The 22428-nt window shown below is 42.8% G+C and overlaps 3 protein-coding genes across 4 annotated transcripts; 2 read left to right on the top strand and 1 right to left on the bottom strand.

Annotated features, from left to right (window-relative positions):
• The first annotated feature begins 39 nt into the window (after positions 1 to 39).
• gtsf1 (gametocyte specific factor 1) lies at positions 40 to 4661 on the top strand. Of its 2 annotated transcripts, none has more exons than XM_086067626.1 (7): positions 40 to 202; positions 932 to 1026; positions 1109 to 1215; positions 3763 to 3889; positions 3954 to 4034; positions 4272 to 4332; positions 4401 to 4661. In XM_086067626.1, the coding sequence occupies exons 2-7, from the start codon at positions 945 to 947 to the stop codon at positions 4465 to 4467; spliced, it is 525 nt and encodes a 174-aa protein (XP_085923752.1). In that variant the 5' UTR covers positions 40 to 202; positions 932 to 944; the 3' UTR covers positions 4468 to 4661. The 2 variants fall into 2 exon arrangements, with proteins under 2 accessions (XP_085923752.1, XP_085923751.1); XM_086067625.1 differs by having other exon boundaries at positions 3951 to 4034.
• Positions 4662 to 4663: 2 nt separating this feature from the next.
• LOC147179760 (protein phosphatase 1 regulatory subunit 3A) lies at positions 4664 to 11747 on the bottom strand. Its single transcript, XM_086067624.1, has 3 exons — positions 10612 to 11747; positions 5519 to 5553; positions 4664 to 5425 (listed from the first exon to the last, which is right to left on the bottom strand). The coding sequence occupies exons 1-3, from the start codon at positions 11484 to 11486 to the stop codon at positions 5283 to 5285; spliced, it is 1053 nt and encodes a 350-aa protein (XP_085923750.1). The 5' UTR covers positions 11487 to 11747; the 3' UTR covers positions 4664 to 5282.
• On the top strand, positions 10042 to 21260 carry tspy (testis specific protein Y-linked). Its single transcript, XM_086067623.1, has 10 exons — positions 10042 to 10183; positions 10290 to 10428; positions 10690 to 14163; positions 14270 to 14347; positions 15322 to 15433; positions 16141 to 16295; positions 16621 to 16697; positions 17903 to 18129; positions 18661 to 18705; positions 18785 to 21260. Exons 3-10 carry the CDS (start codon positions 13249 to 13251, stop codon positions 18820 to 18822), a joined length of 1647 nt encoding a protein of 548 aa, XP_085923749.1. The 5' UTR covers positions 10042 to 10183; positions 10290 to 10428; positions 10690 to 13248; the 3' UTR covers positions 18823 to 21260.
• Positions 21261 to 22428: the final 1168 nt, after the last annotated feature.

Genomic DNA, 22428 nt, shown 5'->3' with positions numbered 1-22428 from the left:
GTGGGGAAAAGGGGGAGGAGGTATGCAGTGACATTTCCCGTCCAGTTGGCGGCGGTATTGCACATTTAGGCCCCCAAAACTTGACCGAGGCATTTCTCCAGGTGTTTCTAAAACGTTTCAAATTACTTCTAAAGCACCCCAACGAAGCAGCCCCAGGCTTTCATTTACTCGCCTGGCCAAGTTTCTACGTCTTGAGACAAACGTATGTAATGCACTTTTCACTACTTCTGTTCGTTGTTAACTGGTTTAACACCATCATTCGTTTTGACGACACGCTGCATGCCTCATGGCTAAATGATGGCATGGGCCCAATAATATCGACGCGATGTTTTCCCAGAGTTGGAAAAAGTAGTCGCTCTCTGTAAGCAGAGGTAAAAGTACAGATACTTGTGGGGGGGAGAAACGTTAAAACGAAAAAAAGAAAAAAAAACATGCCATGAATGTACGTAGGCGTAGGAAACCTTCTCTATTTCGTCTCTGTCTTCTCTTTGAATTTTGTCAGTTGGGAGAAGAAAAAAACAATCACACCAGTTGGTTTATTAAATTATAAACAGCCATAAGTAATTTAGTTACAAAGGCACGTTTCTAATTATGACTACTGTCTATCTGTTTTATTTGTCTATGTCACACCTAGGTTTTCTCTTAGTTATTGCTATAGTTGTGCTCATATGTTTACACACCCGACCAGAATAAAATGTTGGCAAGTTTTCGAACGGGGACCATTTAATAATTTTTTATCTAAAGGTTAGTCTTTCTGAAATACCTTACAGTTTATTTTGAAATAATACACAGAATTTTTTTGGCCTGGTCACTTATGTTTTATTTAACAAATGCTACCAGGTTGTGTAAACTTAGGAGCACAACTGAAATGGGTGTCATGTGACATACCTCAAAAATTAAATTTCCCACTATAATATTTCACAATTCCAAGGCCAACTGAGAAAATGGCCACCATCAGGTTTGGGAGCAGCACTTCACCATCTTTGCTGGGTCGCTTTTCAGAGAGAACTTTGGTCGTAAAACAGGGTAAATAACGCACCACAGCTTTTATTGTGTAATTCACAGCAAAGTGTGACTTAATATGATCATTTGTTGTCTCATATCAAAGTGGGAAATGATCATTTGGATCCAGATAAGCTTTGCCAGTGTCCATTGGATAAAAGTCATCAGATCCGGGCTTGTCGCCTTGCCTATCATCTTTTGAAATGCAAGAAGGTGAGTAACAATAACAAGTCCATACATAGTATGACCTTAACAACAAATTTCATGAAGTATATAATGTTGTTGTATGGATTTAGGTGTCAATAATAAAACCATTCTTACTGCTGTACTGTATATGTTTAAAGTACATAATTGGGCTGGAAAAATAAAGCAATCACGATTATTTGATTGAGATTGAAATCATGATTAAACAATTTGTGAAGCTGCTAATTACTTAAAGATCTCATATTATTAAACTTTTCATGATTTCGGTCATGGTAGCCATGTGCTAATGTTGTGAATGGAGACGACTGGCCATGGGAGCAGAAGGAAAGAAAAATACAGACATGTCTTTTACACATTTGACAACTATTTTAATATGTGGAAAAGTGGCATAACGTTTTACCAAAAGAAAAGGTAGCATAACGTTACCACACAGACTATGTTGTAGCGTTAGTTTGTGATTGTTTGGTTATGGTTATATATTGAATGGTTATTTTGCTACTCTCCCGCGAACGTTATTTTGCCATGAATGTCTCGAATTTGCCGTAAATGCTTGTAGACATTTACAAGCGGTTATGAATAACACAAATGTGCACATTTAGGCCACTGCGCGGTCGCAGCGTGCAAGCCGTCTCGTCGAGACCACTTAGCGGCCGGTTAGCATCACAAAATCATGTCAACGAGGAAGCGAGTTGCCAGTCACGGCAAATTAACCACCGCGGATTGTATCTTGACAAAACAATACGCAAACGCTTCATATTATCCAACTTTATCATATCTGACCTCTTGTAACCAAACAAGCTCCACACGACAAATGTAGCTCCCACTTTAGGCACTAAAAATACACCAGTAATATGGTAGAAGGTGCACATCTCTTATTAGAAAGGATAGGAAGGAAGGCTAAATCAAAAATTGTAAACTTACATCTTTCCCGTTTGCAGTCGTGTCACACTGTTGGGACCGATCCATTATGTTTAAACGTGTTGCAAATCCAGCTCTGAACAAACAGGCTTTTCACTAACAAAACGGTACTACTAAAATGAATCCACTGTCTTCTCAAAGACTTGGGACGACGGAAGCAGCCACTTTTCCCTGATCAATGTTTACCCTCTCCACGGAACATTTGCGAGCAGGGAGAGAAAAAGAAAGGCGCAGCCAGCTTCGCGAATTTCTGTGGGCGTGACAAACCTTTACCAGAGGCGGTGCCACTAACCCGAGGGGGCCGGGTCGAGTGCACTTCCGTGTCTCTTTGACGTCACTAAGTCACGGAAGTTTAATCTGCCCATTTGAAGCACATATTTTAGAAAGGAGGAGAAAGCTAAAGAAGTCAAGAATTTACTTTTTTCATACCTGGTTGGATTGTAGACAGGCCGGGGATGCATATTATTGATAGAAAACCCCACTGAAGTGCATTTTCATACTATGGGACCTTTAAAAGTGTCAATGTAGCGTCATGCCCATTCATACTTGCACTTTGTTTTTGTCAAGTACAAATTATGTTGTGAACATTATGTGAAATTCAAGCGATCTTGCATTTTTATTACCGCTACTCATTTTTATTCTAAGCATTAACCTTGGGAACTTACTGAGCTAACCTGTGACCTTGGGGATTGTATTTCGTGCCATGTCAAGTGGAAATGTGTGTTAACAACAAAAATCCTTGGATGTTTGCATCCTTGAATTTTGAGAACAATTCTTTGAATCCTTGAAATATCAACTTTAAATATAACTTGAAAGGGCAGTGAAAAAATGAAAATAAGAAAGTGAAATAATAATAGAATATATTGGAAAAAAAACAGTAAGTACAAATAATGACAATTCCTGTGCGTTTTGGCCTCTTGTGTGGTGTCGTGCATCCATGGATTGAATTCTATTCAAATAACTCGTTTTTCACACTTTGGGAAGAATTTGTGCCTTTGCGTAGTCTTATCTTACCTGTAGGTATGTGTTCCCACAGCATTTGTGTGTGAACATTCGTTATTTGAAAAACACTCCCGAAGTCGATGCTAACTTCCGGTTATCATTTGAATGGGAATCCTCCCTTTGCTTTTAGCATTAGCTGCTAGGCTAGCAATATTTTAAAAACGAAGGATGTTTTGTGTTTAAATATACAGTGGATGTTATTCTTATTGACGTTTGTCTAGTTTTAAAGTTAACTCCAATTGGGGTGTCTTTAAACAGCTTAAAGGACACTTGCTAGTTGCTAATACTACGCAAGCAAAATGGTGCATTCAGGGTACTTTCACAGCATCGGAAACTTCGATTATCTTCCATTATAATTTTAAGAGGAAAATAATCAACCATTCGGCCCAATTGGCTGATTGTTTTGGCAGATTTTTAAAGGACAATAATCGGCCGATTAACCGGTCAGGCCCCAGAATTAAGGTTCCGCTTACAATTTGGAAGCATCAATATTGGACAATAGAAAATGAAACCTATTACCAATAGAGTATGCGGGGTGTCTGTGAACAAATAGGGCAAATAAATAATAAGGCTTTGTAGCTACATTTGTCAGCCTGAATGCACAGGTTAACCGCGACTCATCTGTTACTTACGCAGAACCATCCTCAACTGGCCAAGGAGCTCAAAACTTGCCCCTTCAACGCCTGCCATCTGGTCCTGAAGAGTGAGCTGGCCAACCACACTGAAACCTGCCCCAACAGAGTTGCAGTGGGCACAAAGGATGGTGAGATAACATCTTTGTGCGTTTTGACGCGTGGCTTTTGAGTTGATGTTCGTTCTGCCAGCAGGTGGAGCTGAAGGATGGAGAAAATGCGAGGTTCCGGTCACGTCCCAGTTCACCCCAGCCTCAACCGAAGACTGGGATAATGGTAAGATTGAACAGTCACGCTTGACTGTTATCGCAAGGCACCACTGTACAAACGTTTGGATTCTGAGCTGCGCCAAATGTTGCCCATCAGCATCAGAAAAGATTATCCTGCAAGTCCTTTCTCAAGTAACTCACTTGGATATCCCTGACTTTTTTTTTCTTTTTTTACATGCTGCTATTTCACTCAGAATTTGACTTGATCTTGTTTTTGTTTTTTTTTATTGTTTTTTTTATGCAGAGGTGGACGAAGCAGCTGTTCCGTTTGTTTGGGGCAAAAGTACAATCCAGGCGATCCAGGGGTAAGCCATTCGCCCGGCCGGTCGCGGGTACATACCCTTTTTCATTTATCATTGGTCGCTCTCAACAGATCCGAAGCTCAGGCCTACAATGCTGTGGTAGCCAAGTTCCGTGGACCAAATTACCTGCCATGGTAGTTTGAAATTTTTTGTTTGCTGTTGAGACCAGTTTGTGCATTTTTCACTTTGTTTGCATCTTGGGTTTTAATCGAGGCATGGTTGTTGTTGTTAGCGTCTGCTTTTAAAATGTTGTTTGATGTTCAGTGCCAATAAGCAATTTCTATTTTCACATTAAATATCTTTTGCTGGTTAAATAATTTTTGCTCAATGAATGTAAGAGGAGTTAATGTGCTGAAGTTTATTGCCGCACACCAGGGGGGGAAAAACTAGCAATGTATGTACAATGCTCTTCTATATGCAAAGAAAAGACAGATAAAAGGCCAAGTGTTTTAAAATATTTAAGACTTAAAGATGACACATCAACATAGGGCTCCGCCTGTGACCCCCGAATGTGAAAGTCAAATTTCGTGTGGCAGTAGTTAACTTCTGGATTAACGTCTCGTGAAGAAATCCAAGGTGTCATTAATTGAATGACCACTAGATGGCAACCATTAGTTTCTTGTAAGCGATTCAACAATTGCTCTTGACTTGCCACAACAGGAAATATAATTATTTAACTAGTCTTCATTTATGGGCACACTTATTCAGGATGAAATGATTTCATCTGAATGATAAGATTTCCCTGAATTAGTTTAATGTAAATCAGGTGCAAAATCCGCTGGTAAAAACATGAGAAAAAGTAGCTCAAGATGACACACACTGGTAATGAGCGGGTTGCTAATTAACTAAAATACACAAACTGCTTCGACTGTACATGTGGATGCAAACCAGGGTTTGTATTTGTATCTAGTATTTTCCCCTAAAGAAAAATGGCAACTTTGCGAGCGGAGGATTTATTGTGATAACTGGAGAATCTGCTGCTTCCTGTCCAGTTCTTCCAACATTGATCTTCCCTCCTTTTCGCTGTCGGGCGGTATGATGACTGGGCACGGGCCTTCACGACCCTCACTCGCTGTGCTCGAGGTCTCTGTTTCACCTGCATGACAAAAACAAACTCAAAAACAACATCCGACATACTTTACCACACATGCATCAGTCTTATAAATACCGGTTGAATTTGAACCTTTACCTTCATCATCGGCTGAGTCGAAATCAATGCACGTGCTGAAATAAAACACAAAAATTATATAAATACAATAAAGCAGAACGTGCTTTACAGCGTTCAAGACCATACGCAAAACTTTATGATTGTATTAAAAAAAAAAAAAAGGTCAGGTGCTTTTCATTTAATGACGTGACGCAAAACTCATATTTCAAATCATCTCTCACCATTGAAATGAATGAATGTCAAAATCTTGCCCCCCCCCCCAAAATAGTTGTATTTTTAACGCAAAATAGCACTCGATGCTATTGCACTATAGAAGTACATTGTGTAAGGTTTGAACCTTGGCCTTTTTTTTTTTTGACAAACTTCATATCTGCCCACCTGCTGTGAGTTGAGTTCACTGCCACCACAAAAGCGCTCATTTTTGCTCACAAGGCAAAGCACGCACACACACAAAAAATCGGTCCAATGACGGCTCATGTCTTAAAAAAAACTAAAACAGCAGCACTGAGTAACCTTTACAGGTGAGCATAATTTGACTTTATCTCAACTTTTGAATGCAAATGTTCACCTGTTGATATCCTTCTTTAGTGCATTTTGCACATGCTGTCTTTTCCTCGAGCAGCACAATTCAAACAGGTGTTGGATCCATGAATGGACCAAGGGATTTCACATCTGTGACTCTTTTAGTCTCTGTCGCTGCGTGGTGACTTTCCATTAAAAACATCCTGGTTGATTAATTCTTTGGTGTCATCTTGGTCTTGTGATGTCAGAATGATGAAGGGGACGGTTTACATTCCCATTTTGTTCGAACCAGGAATTGTATTGGTCCATTCATGGACCTGTTGTCATTTTTGCTGTTCAGCTCTTTGTTAGTGAAAATGTGCATTAAAAAAAAACCCAGAAGGTTAAATAAGCTTGTAAAGGTTATAATTCAGCACCGACATCAGATTTTCTCAAACTTTTTGTTGGTAGTTTATGCGCCAGACACTCCTCACCATCTGCTCACATTGCTATCCTTGAGTGACAGCTGGCAGATGGAAAAGTTCAAAGGTGAATCTTTGCAAAGGGGAATGCAGAGGCTGTAAACGACACCTGCCCTTTGCCTGTTTTGACTGTCCTCTCTCACCACTGGATGACTGGCATTTTCAGGGGCGTGTCCTTTGGATTCATAACGCTCTCAACCCTTTCACCACTACGATGCATGAGAGCAGAGCAGCCCCTCACCAAATGGGGTAAATGCCGCGGGAGAGGCGTGACTTCCGACTTCCTGGTTGTCACACATCAGCTTTGTTTCCGTTTCCTGTTTGCGACGTGCGGGCTGCGTCGCAGTTCGTGCGCTTCCGCCTTTGTGCCCCTCGGGTGCGAGTGTGTCTGACTGTTGTCCGAAGCGTTTCAGAGAGTTGTAACGCGGTCGGTGCGAGTGTTGAAACGCGGCCATCAGTGGCCGGAAACTACGCTGACGTGTGAAACCCGGAAGTCCGTGGCACCCCATTGGGTCCCCGAGCAAGATTTCAGTTTGAAGCTCAAGTTCCACACTGTAGGCCGGAGCCCAGATAAGATGTGATTAGACCTCACTTTTTTCTTTTCCTTTTCCTTTTTTCTTGTTCAAATGCTTTTATGTTATGTTGTGTGCTCAGTTTGCAATTCTCATGATCTATAAAGAAAGACTTGGATGCTGTTTTTTTGGATTGATAGGGGGGAGAGAGTCTGTTAACTCTTTGACTGCCATAAACGTTATAAAACGTTTAGCATAAACCTAGGGAAGGGCGCCGAGGACGTTAAAAGACGTCCCCTATGTTTTTTTTTTTTTTTTCAAAAACGGGTGCAGGAAAGCCTTGGGCAGCTGTGCTGAAAGTATCAGGCTGATATGATTAGTCAAAGACTCGTTTTGGCCCCTAGAGGGCAGCGATGACTCTCTTTGCACAAGGTTGGATGGGCCGCCCACCGTGGGCGTCAGTAGAAGACGTGAGGCGGAGCTAGAGTGTTGAGGAGACAATGGCTGATCCAAGCCACAATGGCTTGACCAAGCAACCGGTTACAAGCAGCTCAGCTTGAGCATTTTTTTCAAAGACGGAAAGCATCAATCAATACTAAAAAGCGCATTGATGTCAACGATGATGATGACAACGAGCTCTACGCCAAAGTTGGAAGCTTTGGCGTGACTGTTATGAACACGTAGTAAGCCTCACGGCTAAGCGCGGCTAGCGCGGCTAGCGCTGCTAAGGCCGGAAAACGCGCACAATAGCCGGCCGGGTACTTCTACACAATCGGACATTCGATCGGGCGATGGAGAGTTGGCATCGACCAATGCAGATTGATGATGATGATGAAGATGAAGCTCTACGCCAACGTGACTGTTATGAACACGTAGTAAGCCCCACCGGCAAAGCGCGGCTAGCGCGGCTAGCGCTGCTAAGGCCGGAAAACGCGCACAATAGCCGGCCGGGTACTTCTACACAATCGGACATTCGATCGGGCGATGGAGAGTTGGCATCGACCAATGCAGATTGATGATGATGATGAAGATGAAGCTCTACGCCAACGTGACTGTTATGAACACGTAGTAAGCCCCACCGGCAAAGCGCGGCTAGCGCTGCTAAGGCCGGAAAACGCGCACAATAGCCGGCCGGGTACTTCTACACAATCGGACATTCGATCGGGCGATGGAGAGTTGGCATCGACCAATGCAGATTGATGATGATGATGAAGATGAAGCTCTACGCCAACGTGACTGTTATGAACACGTAGTAAGCCCCACCGGCAAAGCGCGGCTAGCGCGGCTAGCGCTGCTAAGGCCGGAAAACGCGGAGCTGCACAAGCGGACATTCGATCGGACAATGAAGAGTACCCCGAGTCCAATGCATATTCATCGGAGGAGCGGGTACAGTCTGATCACGGAGAAGACACTGTTTCTGGACTACGATGCCACCATGAATGGAGTGGATAAAATGGATCAGAACATCTCCTACCAACCCGGTATAGCAACTGAAGGACACGGGGAAGCGAGACGTAACACCACCGTAACGTAACCGTAGCATGATCCTGATATTAGACTTGATGACACACTGCAGTATATACTTGCTATTCCCCGGAAAAAAACGGCCGGCAAGAAAGTGGCGCACGCGAAGAGGCAATCTTGTGCAAATGCTGTTGCGTCTCCTTGCACGCAGGAGAGTGTTACAAAAAGAAAAACTGTCGTTGAATCATCCACATATTTGTAAATAGCACCACAGTTGCACACATTTGTAAATAGTTTGCCAAATTGTTGTCAAATTGTTACACTGTTGAATGTAAATAAACGTATTTTGCTATCAAAAAACACTTTTTCATTCTTGGTGGTAGTGTTTTATAGAAGTAAAGCACTATTTAGGTGTTTGTGGCATCATTCATGGACAAAAAGAAGTGTCAAATTCACTAGAATGCATGAAATAATATCGTTTCACTAAAAGCTTGATTTCTCCGTATTTTGGTCCAACACAGGCGAAATTGGGTCAAACTAACCATTTTCTATTGTTGATTACTAAAGAACGGAATAAGGTAGAAACAAACTCTTTTTTTCTGATGAAAGATGAAAGTCCAATCTTTCATTTGGTAGTACGTGTGTTTCCATAGTCCAAACAGAACATTTTCTGTGGACCTTGAAAATCAGTCAAAATGCTTAAATCGGCTGGCACTGGCGGCATCCCTTTTCTTAAAACGTCTGGCAGTCAAAGAGTTAATTTTCTCTATTAAAAAAAAATCTGTGCATTATTTGTTTGTTTGTGCATTATTACACTATATCGCCTTTGACTGTTATCTTCAAACTTGTTTTCAATTGCACGTGACGCGTTACTCATTTGTTTAAATGTGTTCATCTAAATAAAAAGTTTGGAGTACTTAATTGTGAGTTATTCCTAAATTTTAAAGTACTTGCATTCGAGCCATAAGTTTTAAAATGCTTGAATTTGCAAGAGCGGAATTTAAAATGGAAAGGTGCTGTGCCTGTTAATGAGACCGATCTACAAATTTGTTCATTAACAAATAACAGGTGTTGTGAACTGGAAGGAGCTGCCTTCAGAGTACAGAATGATGTACTGTACAGTACTTCGTCAGCACCCACCTCAACTGCCGAGGCTAGCACTTTTTTTATTTAATATTTCTATCACAACATAAATTAGATTCCATCCACCTTATTTAATTGTTCAGACAAACCAACGTGAAGCGTATAACACACGATGTACTGCAATTACACTACGTTGCATTCGCCATTCGGTGGCGCTGCGCTACAACCTTTGTGTTTAAATGGGGGTCACGTGTTCCGGTGGTGACAAAAGCGCCAACAGCCTTCTTGGTTACAACAGTAATATACTAAAAAATACAAATAATACTACTTAACTTTAGTTTTAGTTAAGATTATAGTTATGTTTAATGTTATAGCTACGTTTAGGCTTAGTAAAAAAAAAAAAAAAGACGGGATTGGGGGTCACGTGTTTCCGGTAGAGCTCCACTCGTCCATGGTCTGCTTTCGTGCCTAAGATTCATGGGAAATGTGGTCCCACTATCCTAATACAGCGATCGCCGGTGTTGGACCCGTGCAAGATGCGCTTTTTAGCGGCATATTTTGTTACAATTCAGGACCGGTATGAGGTAAACTGCACAGCCAGCTTCCAATATCTACCGGGACTGAGCAAAACAGATTGAGAAATGGTGAGCGCAGCGACTTGTTTAGCGCTGTCGTTTAACTGTCGTGTCAACCAAGATAGCATTTAGCATTAGCTAAAGCAATAACGGCTCTTCTTTTTTTTATCCGTAGGATTGTGTTATACTGCCCCCCAGTGGCCAAAGTGTTCACATCAGAAGGAGCAGCAAACTGAGTATTGAATTGAAGCATTAAATCATGATTGACAAAAGTGTTAGTTTCATGTTTCATGTTAAGGTTTGATGAAGTACAAGTGATATTTTCCTCATTAAAAACACATTTCAATGTTCATTTATTTAGTTAGTTATTTATGATGCCAGAGTGGCTTAACAGCACTTCCATTCATTTTATTGAAAGATTATTCGAGATAATGCCAATTGGCAATCGAGTCATGAGCACAGTCTCGTTTGTTTATTGTCGGTGGCGGCTTATTTACCTGTAGTCTTTGGGGGGTCTCATGATTCCCTTCACTTCTTGATGCCCACGGTCTGTCTCCTGTGATTCCTCTTTGTAGGACAGAAGCAGAGACACCGCGTAGTTCATATGGGAGTTATTGTCCCAGTGATCCCCCTCGGTGGTTTCATAGCGGACAACGAACTCAATGCGAGCGCCGTGGGTGACGTAAGGGGGCGCAAAAGACAGCTTGAAGGAGAACTTATCCGTTTCCTCGTCGTGGGATCCGTGGACATACTCTGCGGGGTGATCGAAGTATGTCTCCCAGTTGTCCATGGTGGACCTGATGTAGACGGCTTTGTTGAAAGACACGTTGAGCACCCGCACGAGGCCGCTGAAGGCGAGGGGCTCGTCTTCCACGGGGCCGACGTGCTCCATGCACAATTTATGCGCGCGCACGGCCTGCAGCAACGCGTCTCCGCCGGGGGGCTCAAAGTCCGGGTGCACATGGAACACCGGTTCTCGCTCAGCCGGGCCATACTTCGCCCGCTCTTCATCCCACCTGGCTGATTCCTCTTCGTCTTCCGAGTCGAAGGTGACGAACTCGCGGACGTCCACCAGGTCTCCGCCCGTCGTGTCGCCGAATGACACTCGCTTTCCGGGGGCCAGCGTCGCTTGGATGCGCAGGTACTCGGCGGTCTCGTCGTGGATGGACGCGCCTCGCCTCCTGGGCACCGGGGAGCATCTTGGGATCAGGCGTACGTTCTCGCTCGCCTCATCGTCGTCGTCGTCGTCTTCGTCATCGTCATCGTCATCGTCATCCGCATCCGCTAAGTGTCCCTCGGCCTCGTCAGGTGACCGGCCAGGTTTGATGGGAGCGAAAAGACTCTCTTGACTTGGTATGGTTAAGAAAGACATTTCTGCTCATGCGAGGACCCCCGAGAAGAATAACACGACTAGCAGCGACGGCGCTGGCTCGCACTGGCGGCACATTACGCGCAATCAGGCAGCTCGGTTAACGATGCGCGGTTAAATGTCACGCATGGGAAACTTGTCCTGCCAGCCCTTGTGATCGTGTATCCCCTGCTAAAACATCACACCTTGGCTGCCGTCGCGGCCTAATTTTAGCCTTGACCTACCGGCATCTCCATGCTCCCAAAGTGTCTTCGAGTTGGTATGATCCCCCGACCCCCTCCAGCCCCCTCCCCGGGTTGCTTTTGGTTTAGACTGGCGCGACGCCGACAAATGGAGATGTGATATTATGGGCTGCAGTCCCGGGAGGCATAAAGTAAATGACTGTACTCCAAATATCATTACAGCTAATTAAAAACGGCAATGTTTTATGACAGTGCGTCAATATATTTTCCGTGATCGTTTTCTTCTTCTTCTGCAGCCTGTCTGCACAGTAATTCGAGGCGGACCGATCCAAATATCAGTACGATACCAATGTCAGTGATAGCAACTAACACAAGTGTTCCTAAGTAGATTTATCAAATATATGTAATTTACTTGGGTATTTTTTATGACAACGTTTTATTTGTACTAATATGCTCAATTAATTCATTGTTTCAATTTCAATGGATGACATGATAAAAGACGTATAGAGACACAAAGTCGACTACAATTAAGATCATAATTGTTTGATATTATGAGATGGGGGGAAAACAAACAAACACAGCAGGAACAGCAGCGGTAGAGGAATATGAACCGAAGAGAATGACCAACAATGGGAATAGATTTGTAAAAGCAAAATATTCCTCATGGAATGAGTTTGGGACAATGTGCAGTACAGTAACATTAAAAAAGATGGCTGCGCCACATGTAGTACTATGCTGTAGTCCCCAAATACTCCAAGATCAAAGTTAAAATTATACATACAAATAACATAACACAACTGAGTACAAAATACAAAGTGATGTGTCATCAGTGTTGTGGCGAATGTGTTGTCCTGTGTAAGCCTTAAAACAAGCTTCTGGTGTTCAAAAATGGTTCATCTAACAATACAACAAATAATTTTGTTGTACTTTATTTCTTCTTCTTTTTAAAGAAAACATTTAAAACTTGACAACGTGGGGACATTTTTGTTTCTATGCATGTACCGCTATATAATATAATATAAAATTATCGGGATGCACGATCCCGAACATTGCCTTGTCGCGTTATCAGCCAGTAAACACACCCTTGAATCCGATTGGTCGAGAGCTTTTAGCGCGACGTGCTACAGCCAATCAGAACGTTGTTTTTCCTTAACTGCGAAAAACGCGGATAGTAAAATAGGATTAAGCAAACACAAACGAATACAAAGAACGCGCGTTACAACATATCCATGATAGCAACGCGATGCATCTTTTTTGACCGTCCTTTGTCTTTTTCCTCTTGCCTTTTCGCGGAAATGTGTCGCCCCGACTCCGAGGACACACGACATGGGTAACGTCGAGCTAACTAGCTTTAGCATTTAAGTGTAGCTTGCTACCGTTTCCCGTAGGCCGCGAGCGAGCTGCATCCTATCCAGTCGTCATTGAGGATGTGAGTTACGTCAAGAGACAAATCATACGATCCGCGCAACCACGACGCTTATCTGGTGTGTCGTTGATTCGGGTGTTTGTGGTTACGGTGACATTTTTCGCAACTGTGCTCGCGGGCTACCTAGCGTGTTAGCTGTTTTGGCTAGCTAGCCAGCATGAGTGAATCGACGGACTGCGAGCAGGGCGCCGACTCAAAACCGAGGAAAAGGTGTCCGTCACCGGACCAGGATGAGGGAGGTTCGATTCCCAGCAAGTCTTCCAAAGTGGACGACGCATGTAATGAAGTGCAGGATGCCTCGGAGCGATGCAAAAACGGGGAGAGTGCGGAAAGAGCTGAACAAGAGAGACATTCAATGCATGAAGAGGGAGCAGAAAGTTCTCAAAGTGCTTCTGCACCTGTCAACAACTCCAATTCTGATGAGCACAAATCCAAGCAAGGCCAGTCATCCAAGGCTGACAGATGTACTGATGCAAAGGACGATGCAGATGCGAGCACAGGACCCGAGCCTTGCAACCTTCTGGACCAGTCTGATTCCGACCCGGCAGCCATAGCGGCCGCCGAAGCACTCGCCAGCCTCACGGGGAGAGACGGCGAAGACAGCCGAGAGACTCCGTGCTCGTCCAAAAGAGTGAAACAAGCCAAGCAGGGGAGCAAAGCCAATCGGCGTGGGGACCAGCAGGTCCTTGGAGCTCATTCTAAAACGCGGGCTGCTGCTGACAGCTCCACGTGCATGTACAGCGCAGACAGAGAGGACGCGGATGATGCGGAAAACGCAGGCCAAGGTGACGAATCCATGTGTGGATCTTCTTCCGCACCCAGCTCCTCTTTCCCGTCCGAGAACGAGGACAATGAGGACGGTGAGTGCGCCATTGTGTCTGTTAAGATGGCTCCCGAGATGAGACAGTCAGTGGCTCTCCTGGCGCAGGTACAGATGAGACTGGAAGCTCTCGAGAAGAAAAGCGCCTGGCTCCACCAGCGCCTGGAGCTGAAGATCGGCCGCATGCGGCGGCCTCATCTCCAACAGCGCAGCTCCATCACAAAAACCATCCCCGGCTTCTGGGTGACCGCTGTATCCTTCCGTCCCAGACGTTCCCCATCTCCCTGCATGCTTGACTTTGAGTGAATGCTGATTACAAGTAACATGTTTATGCTTTACCTTGACTCTGAGGCGCCAGCTTCTAAACCACCCGCATCTCTCGGCTCACATTGACGAGACGGATGAGGATGCTCTCAGCTACATGACTGATTTGGAGGTAGGCGATACACTCGAAGCGTTTGGCGCATTTCATGTTCGCTTTTGGGAGGATTTTCCAACTTTTGTTGTTGTTGACATGGTCAGAAAACTCACGGCACACCACCAAAAAAATGCCACAAAAAATATATGAAAGTTCTTCTATTATCTAGTGGAGGAGCATCAACAAGTACCACTGGTGGCACATGAAAGACTCACTGAACTTTTAAAACAATAATGAAGATGTAGTTATGCATAGGTTTTTTGTTTTAGTGCATTTTTTTCCTTTTAAATTGCAAAATGACTATTGGCTGCCCAAATTGTGAAATTTTCTTTTAAAAAAAATAACGAAATGAACAATAAAATGCCTCTAAAATCTTTCATAACTAATAACTTCAGGGGAAAAAAGAATTGCTGAACGTGACCTATCCTACTGGCCTCACTGCTCTTCTCATTTAGATCAAGTGACGTTGTTTGAAACCTTGGATGTGTCGACTTGGAGACCCCCTTGGAATTTTGGCCGTACAAGCTTATTGATGGTTATTTTGAACTGAAACTTGTCAGCCAATCGGAGGAGGGCTTCCCCGTGTAGCAGAAGTAAAGGGCTGACGAGATTGTTTTTATTTTAAGCTTCATTTCAATGCCGTGTCAATATTCAAGCTGCATAATGTTACAATGGCTTTCAATAATGAAAATATTTTTGGGAAATAAAACCTCTGCATCCTTGTGATGCCTCTTAGGCCGGCGTCTACGTTACCGAATTTGCATTTGAATGTTGGCCATTAGAGTGGTAGCTCATTTTTTTAAGACGTGTTACTGAGTGTAAAATTTTTGAGAACCGCTCCTGTAGATGAACAAATATACTTTGTATATAGTCAACAAATGACAATCTTCAGCCGAATGAAGGGAAAGTGGGTAATTTCCCAAGCGGCACATCGTGGCTGTGACTCACTGTCGTATTAAGCTAACGACATTCACACTTTTTGCCCCCATCAGATTGAAACCTTCAAGAACCACAAAGTGGGTTTCCAGATCCGCTTCCACTTCAGACGGAACCCGTACTTTCAGAACAACTTCATCATGAAGGAGCTGCACATTGGACTGGGAGGTACAAATTGATCACCTTATAGTGTGTTGTTGATTTGTTAAAAAAAAAATTCTGCCATGACTTTTCCATCGGTCACACAACTAAAGTGAATACTTTTGCATCAGGGCCTGACCAATATGGAATTTAAAAAATAATAATTCGGATTCTAGTGTTTGGCAGACTAAAATTCCAACAGCAGATTATCTGGCCAATCAAACGAAAACATTTATAATGAATAAACTCATTTTTTGCTCCCTTAACACTGACAACAATAAAGATATGAATTAAACTGTATTATACAGAGGGACCGATATGTTTTTTTTTTCCAGAGCCGATACTGATATTATTAGTCAAGAAGGCCGATAACCGATATTTGGAACTGATATTCATTTTCACTAATAGGGAAAATTCAAGTTTTTCCTATTAAAAAGGACATTACAGGTGGTTGGTGTTTTTGTGGGGGGAGGGGGGTGTTTAAATAGCATTTCTTCAACCAACCATTTTCCGATCCACTTACTCATTCCAATGATAAAAGATTTGATATGCGAGTGTTCTGAGATAAGAGTATGACCACAGACCAAAGCAAACTCATATCTCAACTTAAGTTACTGTATTATTACTTGCAAAATCAATGTGAATTTCATCAGTTTGTTCTTTGTAAAATTATTTCTCTATATTAAGAAATTATTATTTTCTATACAAATAAAAAATATCTGTCCTTTTGGCAGTTACTCCCATGTCCTTGTCCAACACCATCCTGTGGCATCGCGGCCACAACTTGACGGCCCACAGCGAACCCAGGAAGTTGTCACGCGGCGTCTACCAGACCTTTTTCAGCTGGTTTGGCGACCACAGCAATCCCGGCCAAGACGATGTCGCGCAGGTACGGCTGATGGCGAGCAAGTCACTGAAAGTGGTGGTGACGTTTTTGTTCATGTCTGGAAAACTGTTAAACTGGACCCCACGAATTAGATGAAAGACTCAAATCACGATGTTCAAACTGATTAATTATTATTATTATTATTATGTTGTTATGCTAAGTTTGTATAAAGCACAATGTTACACACTGGGTGGGATGGTGTCATCAAATGACTCAAGGCAACTTGTACAACAGAGTGAAATTGTCTTTTTAAGGATATACAATTCAGGAGGCTCACTTTGCTGAACTGAACTTTTTCCCTGCTCTATTTGCTATTGCTGTTGTCCAGATCCTGAAGGACGACCTGTACAGGGACCCTTTGAGATACTACCTCACGCCACTCTGGCAGCCGAGAGAGAACGGCAGGTAGGTTGCATTCCCAATATTTATTGTGATATGGCATCCTGTCCAGTTGAACAGATTTACGCTGTAAGAATAGCAAAAGATGGATACAAAGTTTATTTGTACCTTCTGCCATTGTGTGCAATAGCGATGTCCTGCCTTTCACTCTGTCGCTGGCATTGATAGGTGAACCGATATATTGCTTAGTGTGATGCACCGAATATTCGCCCACCGAAAATTTGGAGCCGAAAAAATAGCTTTCCGCCTCAATGTTAATTCATGAGCAGTAGCCGAAAGCTAGCGTCTTGAGGCTAACCCGGTCGATGCGATCTCAAATCAGCGGCGAGGAATAATGGCAACGGCACAAAGTGTTAGCGGAAAGCAGTATCGCGATATCCGTATGGTGTGTGCGCCAGCCAGAGAGGAGGACGCGGAAGACAACACAAGGCGAGTGTGTGCGTACAGCCGACAGCGATCAAACTTCTTATTCTGCAACTGAAGCGTCGTAGCAAATCGCTTGCTGCTGAAATGCAAATGAAGTTGAATAAGCAACACGTCACCCGGTTCATTTACATGATAAATTAATTAATTTCACATGACCGAGACGAGAGCTGCGTTATCAGCAGCGACCCAAATCGATCGAGGTTGACGAGTGACGGCACTCGAAAAAGTTCACAAAAGTAAAGCTACATCTCCAGATTATTACGTCCAACAATGTGCAGAAAAGCACCGCGTCTGTGTGCTAACGAGAACTTTATTTATCATAGAATAGCAAACACAATGACGTGACACTGCACCGTGTGCTTAATGTGTGCTTGTGGTTATTCTCATTCATCCACCTCATTTATTTCTCAATCATTACTGTAGTAATATGTGTGAAAAATGTGGAATGGACTGTAGCTAATGGTGAATCTGAGTGATATTAAACATTGTTTTTTTTATTTTGATTTAAAAAAAAATTTTTATTTTATTTTATTAATTATTTTTGGCTTTTCGGTTTTCAGCCAAGCCTCATTTTCAGTTAAAATTTTCATTTCGGTGCGTCCCTAATATTGCTGTATGTGTTGTAAATTACACCCAATCTGTCACAGCACCATGGTTTGTAATCCACATTATAGTGGATATGCTCTCTGCTGATCTACATGAGCAGTTCAATGTGGTTTATTGTTTTTTTGTTGCTTTTTTTTGTTTGTTTCCCCAATAATCAAACTGCTTTGTCTGTCCTCCAGTGATGGCGACGGCACCGCGGCAGATGAGCGCGGCAACGGCACTGGTGACGACTGTGTGGTAATCTCCGACTCGGACGAGGAAACTGGTGAGGCGGAACCAGGCCACAGTGGCGGAGAGGAAGAAGAGGGTGAAAAAGGAGGAGGAGGAGGAGGAAGAGGACAGGAAGAGGAGGAGGAGGAGGAGGAAGAGGAGGAGGAGGAGGAGGAGCAAGGGGTGCCAAGTGCAGGTTGGTTACGTTTTGATTTGGGGCGCACTCACACTAGATCAGCAGTGCGCTAACTTAAAAAAAAAAAGGGGGGGGGGGAATGCGCATTTCCATAAAAAAAATAATTCTCATGTTTTAAAAGGGAGGCTTTGAGCTGTTCAATGATGCTCCCAGTTGAAGTCTACTCTCAAGCTTAAGATCAAGCAAAGACGATGGCGTCCACTAGCTGAATGCTAATACTAACACATAATTGGATATGGACTAACTCACATTTATGTTGCCTTTTTATAACATAAAATTTGAATATTGGATATTTGAAGACGAACAGTTAAGCAAAACTGCTAGACAGATCATACTGACGTCTTCTTGGTCTCCATTTACTGTAAGTCCCTATTTCTGTATTACTTTATACTGCCCCCAAGTGGCCAAGGCACAGAGTAGCATTGAAATTCAGAATGATCCTTAAAACGTCTTGGACGACATTGAATTCATCTCATTCTAAAATCAAAGCATTAGTTGCCATTAAAATGTCTTCAACTGTCTTCTCCTCAGATGAGAGCCACGAAGAAGGTGAAAGTGGAGAAATTGTGATTGACGGTAAGTCAAGTGTTCCTTTGTTTGAGACTTTTGTTTACAAAGTGAAGCAAAAACCGAACGTGTTTGTTTGACGCGGCAGGCTCGGATGACAGCGAACAGGAGGACGAGGAGGCCTGAAACGGGAAGATGGGAATGATGGCGGGTATGCCCGAGTTAAGTTATGCACAAAATGTCATATTTTTGTAATACACCAAAATATGATCTCTAGAAGCTTTTTAAATCAGGGTTAACTTAATAAAGCCAAGGCAAAGGTGACTTATGATTTTCTATGGTATCTTCTAATACGGCACACTGTACGCAAGGATTGCTTTTTAGCAATGTCACTCTTTTTTTTTTTCCCCGGCAGCCGACGCTTAGCGAGAATCTTGCGGGCATGGGAAGCAGCAGTTTTTCCTTTGCCTGTTTTTCCTGATGTAATCAATTCAATCATGTCGATCGCATTTCAGGAGCACTTAGAACTGAACCAAATGTGTTCTCAGGGACGGGCCCACACTCGATTAAACTATTCGGGGCTGTGAAGAAGAAAATGTCTACTGTAGTCGAGGCTTGATGTGTTGTTGTTTTTTTTTTTTTTTTTTTTTTTTTTTTGTTTTGTTTTTAACTTGCCCTGCTCCTCTACATTGTAATGCAGCAAACGGGCCGCGTCATCCCGGCCTGATACTGCCACTCGTTGTGTACTTTGATCATTGGATTTCCCCACATTCCGCTGTAGGCGAATTTTTGTCTTTTTAGTTGATTTCCATCCGCTTTCACATACTGTGTAAAGGTTTTCTTTGTGGAATTTGACGTTTTTGTACACATGGTAGAACACTCATGCGGATGAAAGCATCAGCATACTGATGTTCTGATAACGTATAGTTGTGTTCATATTCTGCCCCTGTAATTGTTGTGTAAATTTTTATCTGCATTCTTCACTTGCACTGTTTTAGTGACGAAACACAGATTCACAGACCAATTCCCCGTGTTAGTAATTGTAAATGGTACGCACCGGAATGCTTCCAGGTCACATGGTTTGTGAATAGCGCTCAGCTGAAGAGATTCAGCAGGCATTTAGTTCATTTCAGTCTCTGGAATTAATTAGCCAGTCCCTTGATCATCATGTTAACGATGTCTGAATTTCCACCACATTTGTTTTTGAATCTTTTTACCTGTTGAATTGTAAAATATGCTGCATTCACCTCACATAACATCTTCTTTTCGACTGACAGTTAACACGTTCAAAAGGACGGCGGTATAGAAGAAAGCTCAAATCGAAGAAAGCAAAAAAAATCGTCATTCAAACCCCGTTTTTTCAATTGTTGTCAAATGACATTGCAGTGCTTGTTTACCGGCGGTGCTGTCGTAGAACCGCTTGAGAGTTTGCCACCCGGAAGAACGTGTGACGGCATATTTGAAAAGATTGGACCGAGATAACGTATCCAAACTTTGACAGCCAGGAACTGTCAACTGTACATAAGCCTGAAAAAGGTGCACAGAGTGGCGGAAGTAAACAATAGCAGAGCACGGCATGTTTCAACAATAATTAAGCTAAGGCACATATTTCACATTAGAAAAATCTCACAGCATACTACCGAGCAGCAATATCACCAAAATAAATAAATACAGACACAAACATCGCTGACATAGAGCCAAAATCTTCTATGTCCAAATTGACTACATTTCTTTACAAATCAATAGTGTTGAAAATGGTTTGCTCTTTCGAATTTCCGTTTTTGGGAATTCCCCCCCCAAAAAAAACACACCAGCGATATCTACATCCAGTGGTGGCTTGTGATAAGAGTTAAATTTATGATGAATTTAATGAGCATGCTTGTAACCCAAAGCACTCACCTTCTCTAAAAATAAAATGGCAATCTATAATCTTGTTCTTTATCAAATCAAAATAATAATTCAATGGGATTTAAAGAATGAAAGTTTGTGCATCGCGATTAATTCTTTGCGGCTCTCTGCCGTGCATGATTTAGCCACTGGATGGCAGTATAATACTATCACTAAAAAAACGAAGATTTTCACTTAACTGCTGTAAGTAGCTCAGAAATTTGCAGTAATATTTGTTCATTGCAGAGGATCTGTGCTGCTTGTTGTAAAGTGAGTAGACTCGAGTTCACTAAAACCATATGGCGTTTGTATTTCCCGATTTTTGCTCAAAAGAAGAAGAAAAAAAGTAATGGTCACTCGTATCACGCTGAAATAACGATCTGGTCTCAATTAAAATCTGTTGCTGGGAATCACTGGCGTCGCAGAATTGTGTCGATGTTGCGCAACACTGATATGACCGCCATGAACGTCTCATTTTGTTACTGTCGGACCTCATGCTCACAAGGCCATGAATTCACTAACATTGCATCCGTTTGTGTTAAACTTGCGTCACTATTTGTGGGTGCACTGGAACTCATTTGCTATTGAACGTCTTGTTTTTTTCCCCCTCTTTACGATGTACCTCATGTGCTTTTCTAGAACATTGTAGCCCCTTTGTTGCTTTATATACTTTTATTTTGTGAGGGGTAAGATATCCACCGTTTGACTCAGAACTAATAAAGTAGGAAGTTGTTTGACTTGACTGTTGGCTGTGTCCTGTTGATGTTACACTTGCACTCTACACTAGATTGCCTATTTGTTGTCGCCACAAGATGGCGCTGTGGTGTAGTTTGTCACTTGTGTCGATTGCACTGATTTTAATAAAGGCATTCTAGATCACATATCAGACTTCATGGAAGTATTTCAGCTTTAAATTCTTAATGATAATCTAGTTAACCATAATAATGATGTGTTTGTGTAGCACTTAAGTACTTGATTGAATGCTTCCTTCATGGCTTTTTTGACATTTAAATCACCTTCCCCGCTCTTGAAGGGAGATCAAACAAAAGCAACAGAGTGACACTTTAATGGATTTCTCGGGCGGGCGCAGTGGCATGCATGTGATATCACTCCCATTTTCGAGGTAGCACTGTAAATAGCTCCCGGCGAGGCATTTTTGGACAGGCCCAGACAAAGGAACGGCAGCAGTGTTCCATTGGTACACTTAAACCCTTGATTCCACTTTTAATGCACAGCTATAAATATTCCACTCGCAAAAACCTGCCCTGTTGGAGGCCCGGCAGCACTCAGGGTATGCGGCCTGCGATGGCCACATACTATTAATACTAATGTTGGAAACGCATTACAGCATGTGAAATGATCCCATGTGAAATGAAGCATTTTGCTTCCACTTTGAACGACCCCCAACCCCCCCCCCCCCCCCCCCCCCCTCCCTCCATCGCCACACAGCAGCCACGTTTCGTCATCATAACTTAATAACAGGCTTGGTCCTTCACAATATCGATTGGGACAAAATTTGTCCAGGCATGCTTTGTGCTCTAGTCTGCAGGGTCTCCAAGCTACGGCCAGGGGGGGCGTTTGCAGCCCGTCATCTTTTTTTGTTAAGAACCTGCTGCATCACAGCCTGGTCTGCAATCTGAATTCTCGCAGTATTTACACAGACATCTGATTTTGTCCGAGCCACCAATCACAAAGCGACAGTGTGTCTGGGGGCGGGATATGCGACTGTGATGAAAAGAAGCGCCAAGGCCGTGGGAAATAAACAAACCAATATGGCGACACTTGCCTTTGCCAGGTTAGAGGGATTTGGGTTTTATTGTAATTATATATAAATATTGTGCTGCACTCTTGTGGAGAAAGTGGTGTTTACGAGTTTTGTATGTTTTGACCCTCGAGTGCTACCGT

The sequence above is a fragment of the Leptonotus elevatus genome, chromosome 2 (genome assembly GCF_054856555.1).
Source record: "Leptonotus elevatus isolate MCC_2025b chromosome 2, RoL_Lele_1.0, whole genome shotgun sequence".
NCBI lineage: Eukaryota > Metazoa > Chordata > Actinopteri > Syngnathiformes > Syngnathidae > Leptonotus > Leptonotus elevatus.
The sequence above is the reverse complement of the archived record's forward strand: the minus strand, read 5'-3'. Positions and strand labels throughout refer to the sequence as shown.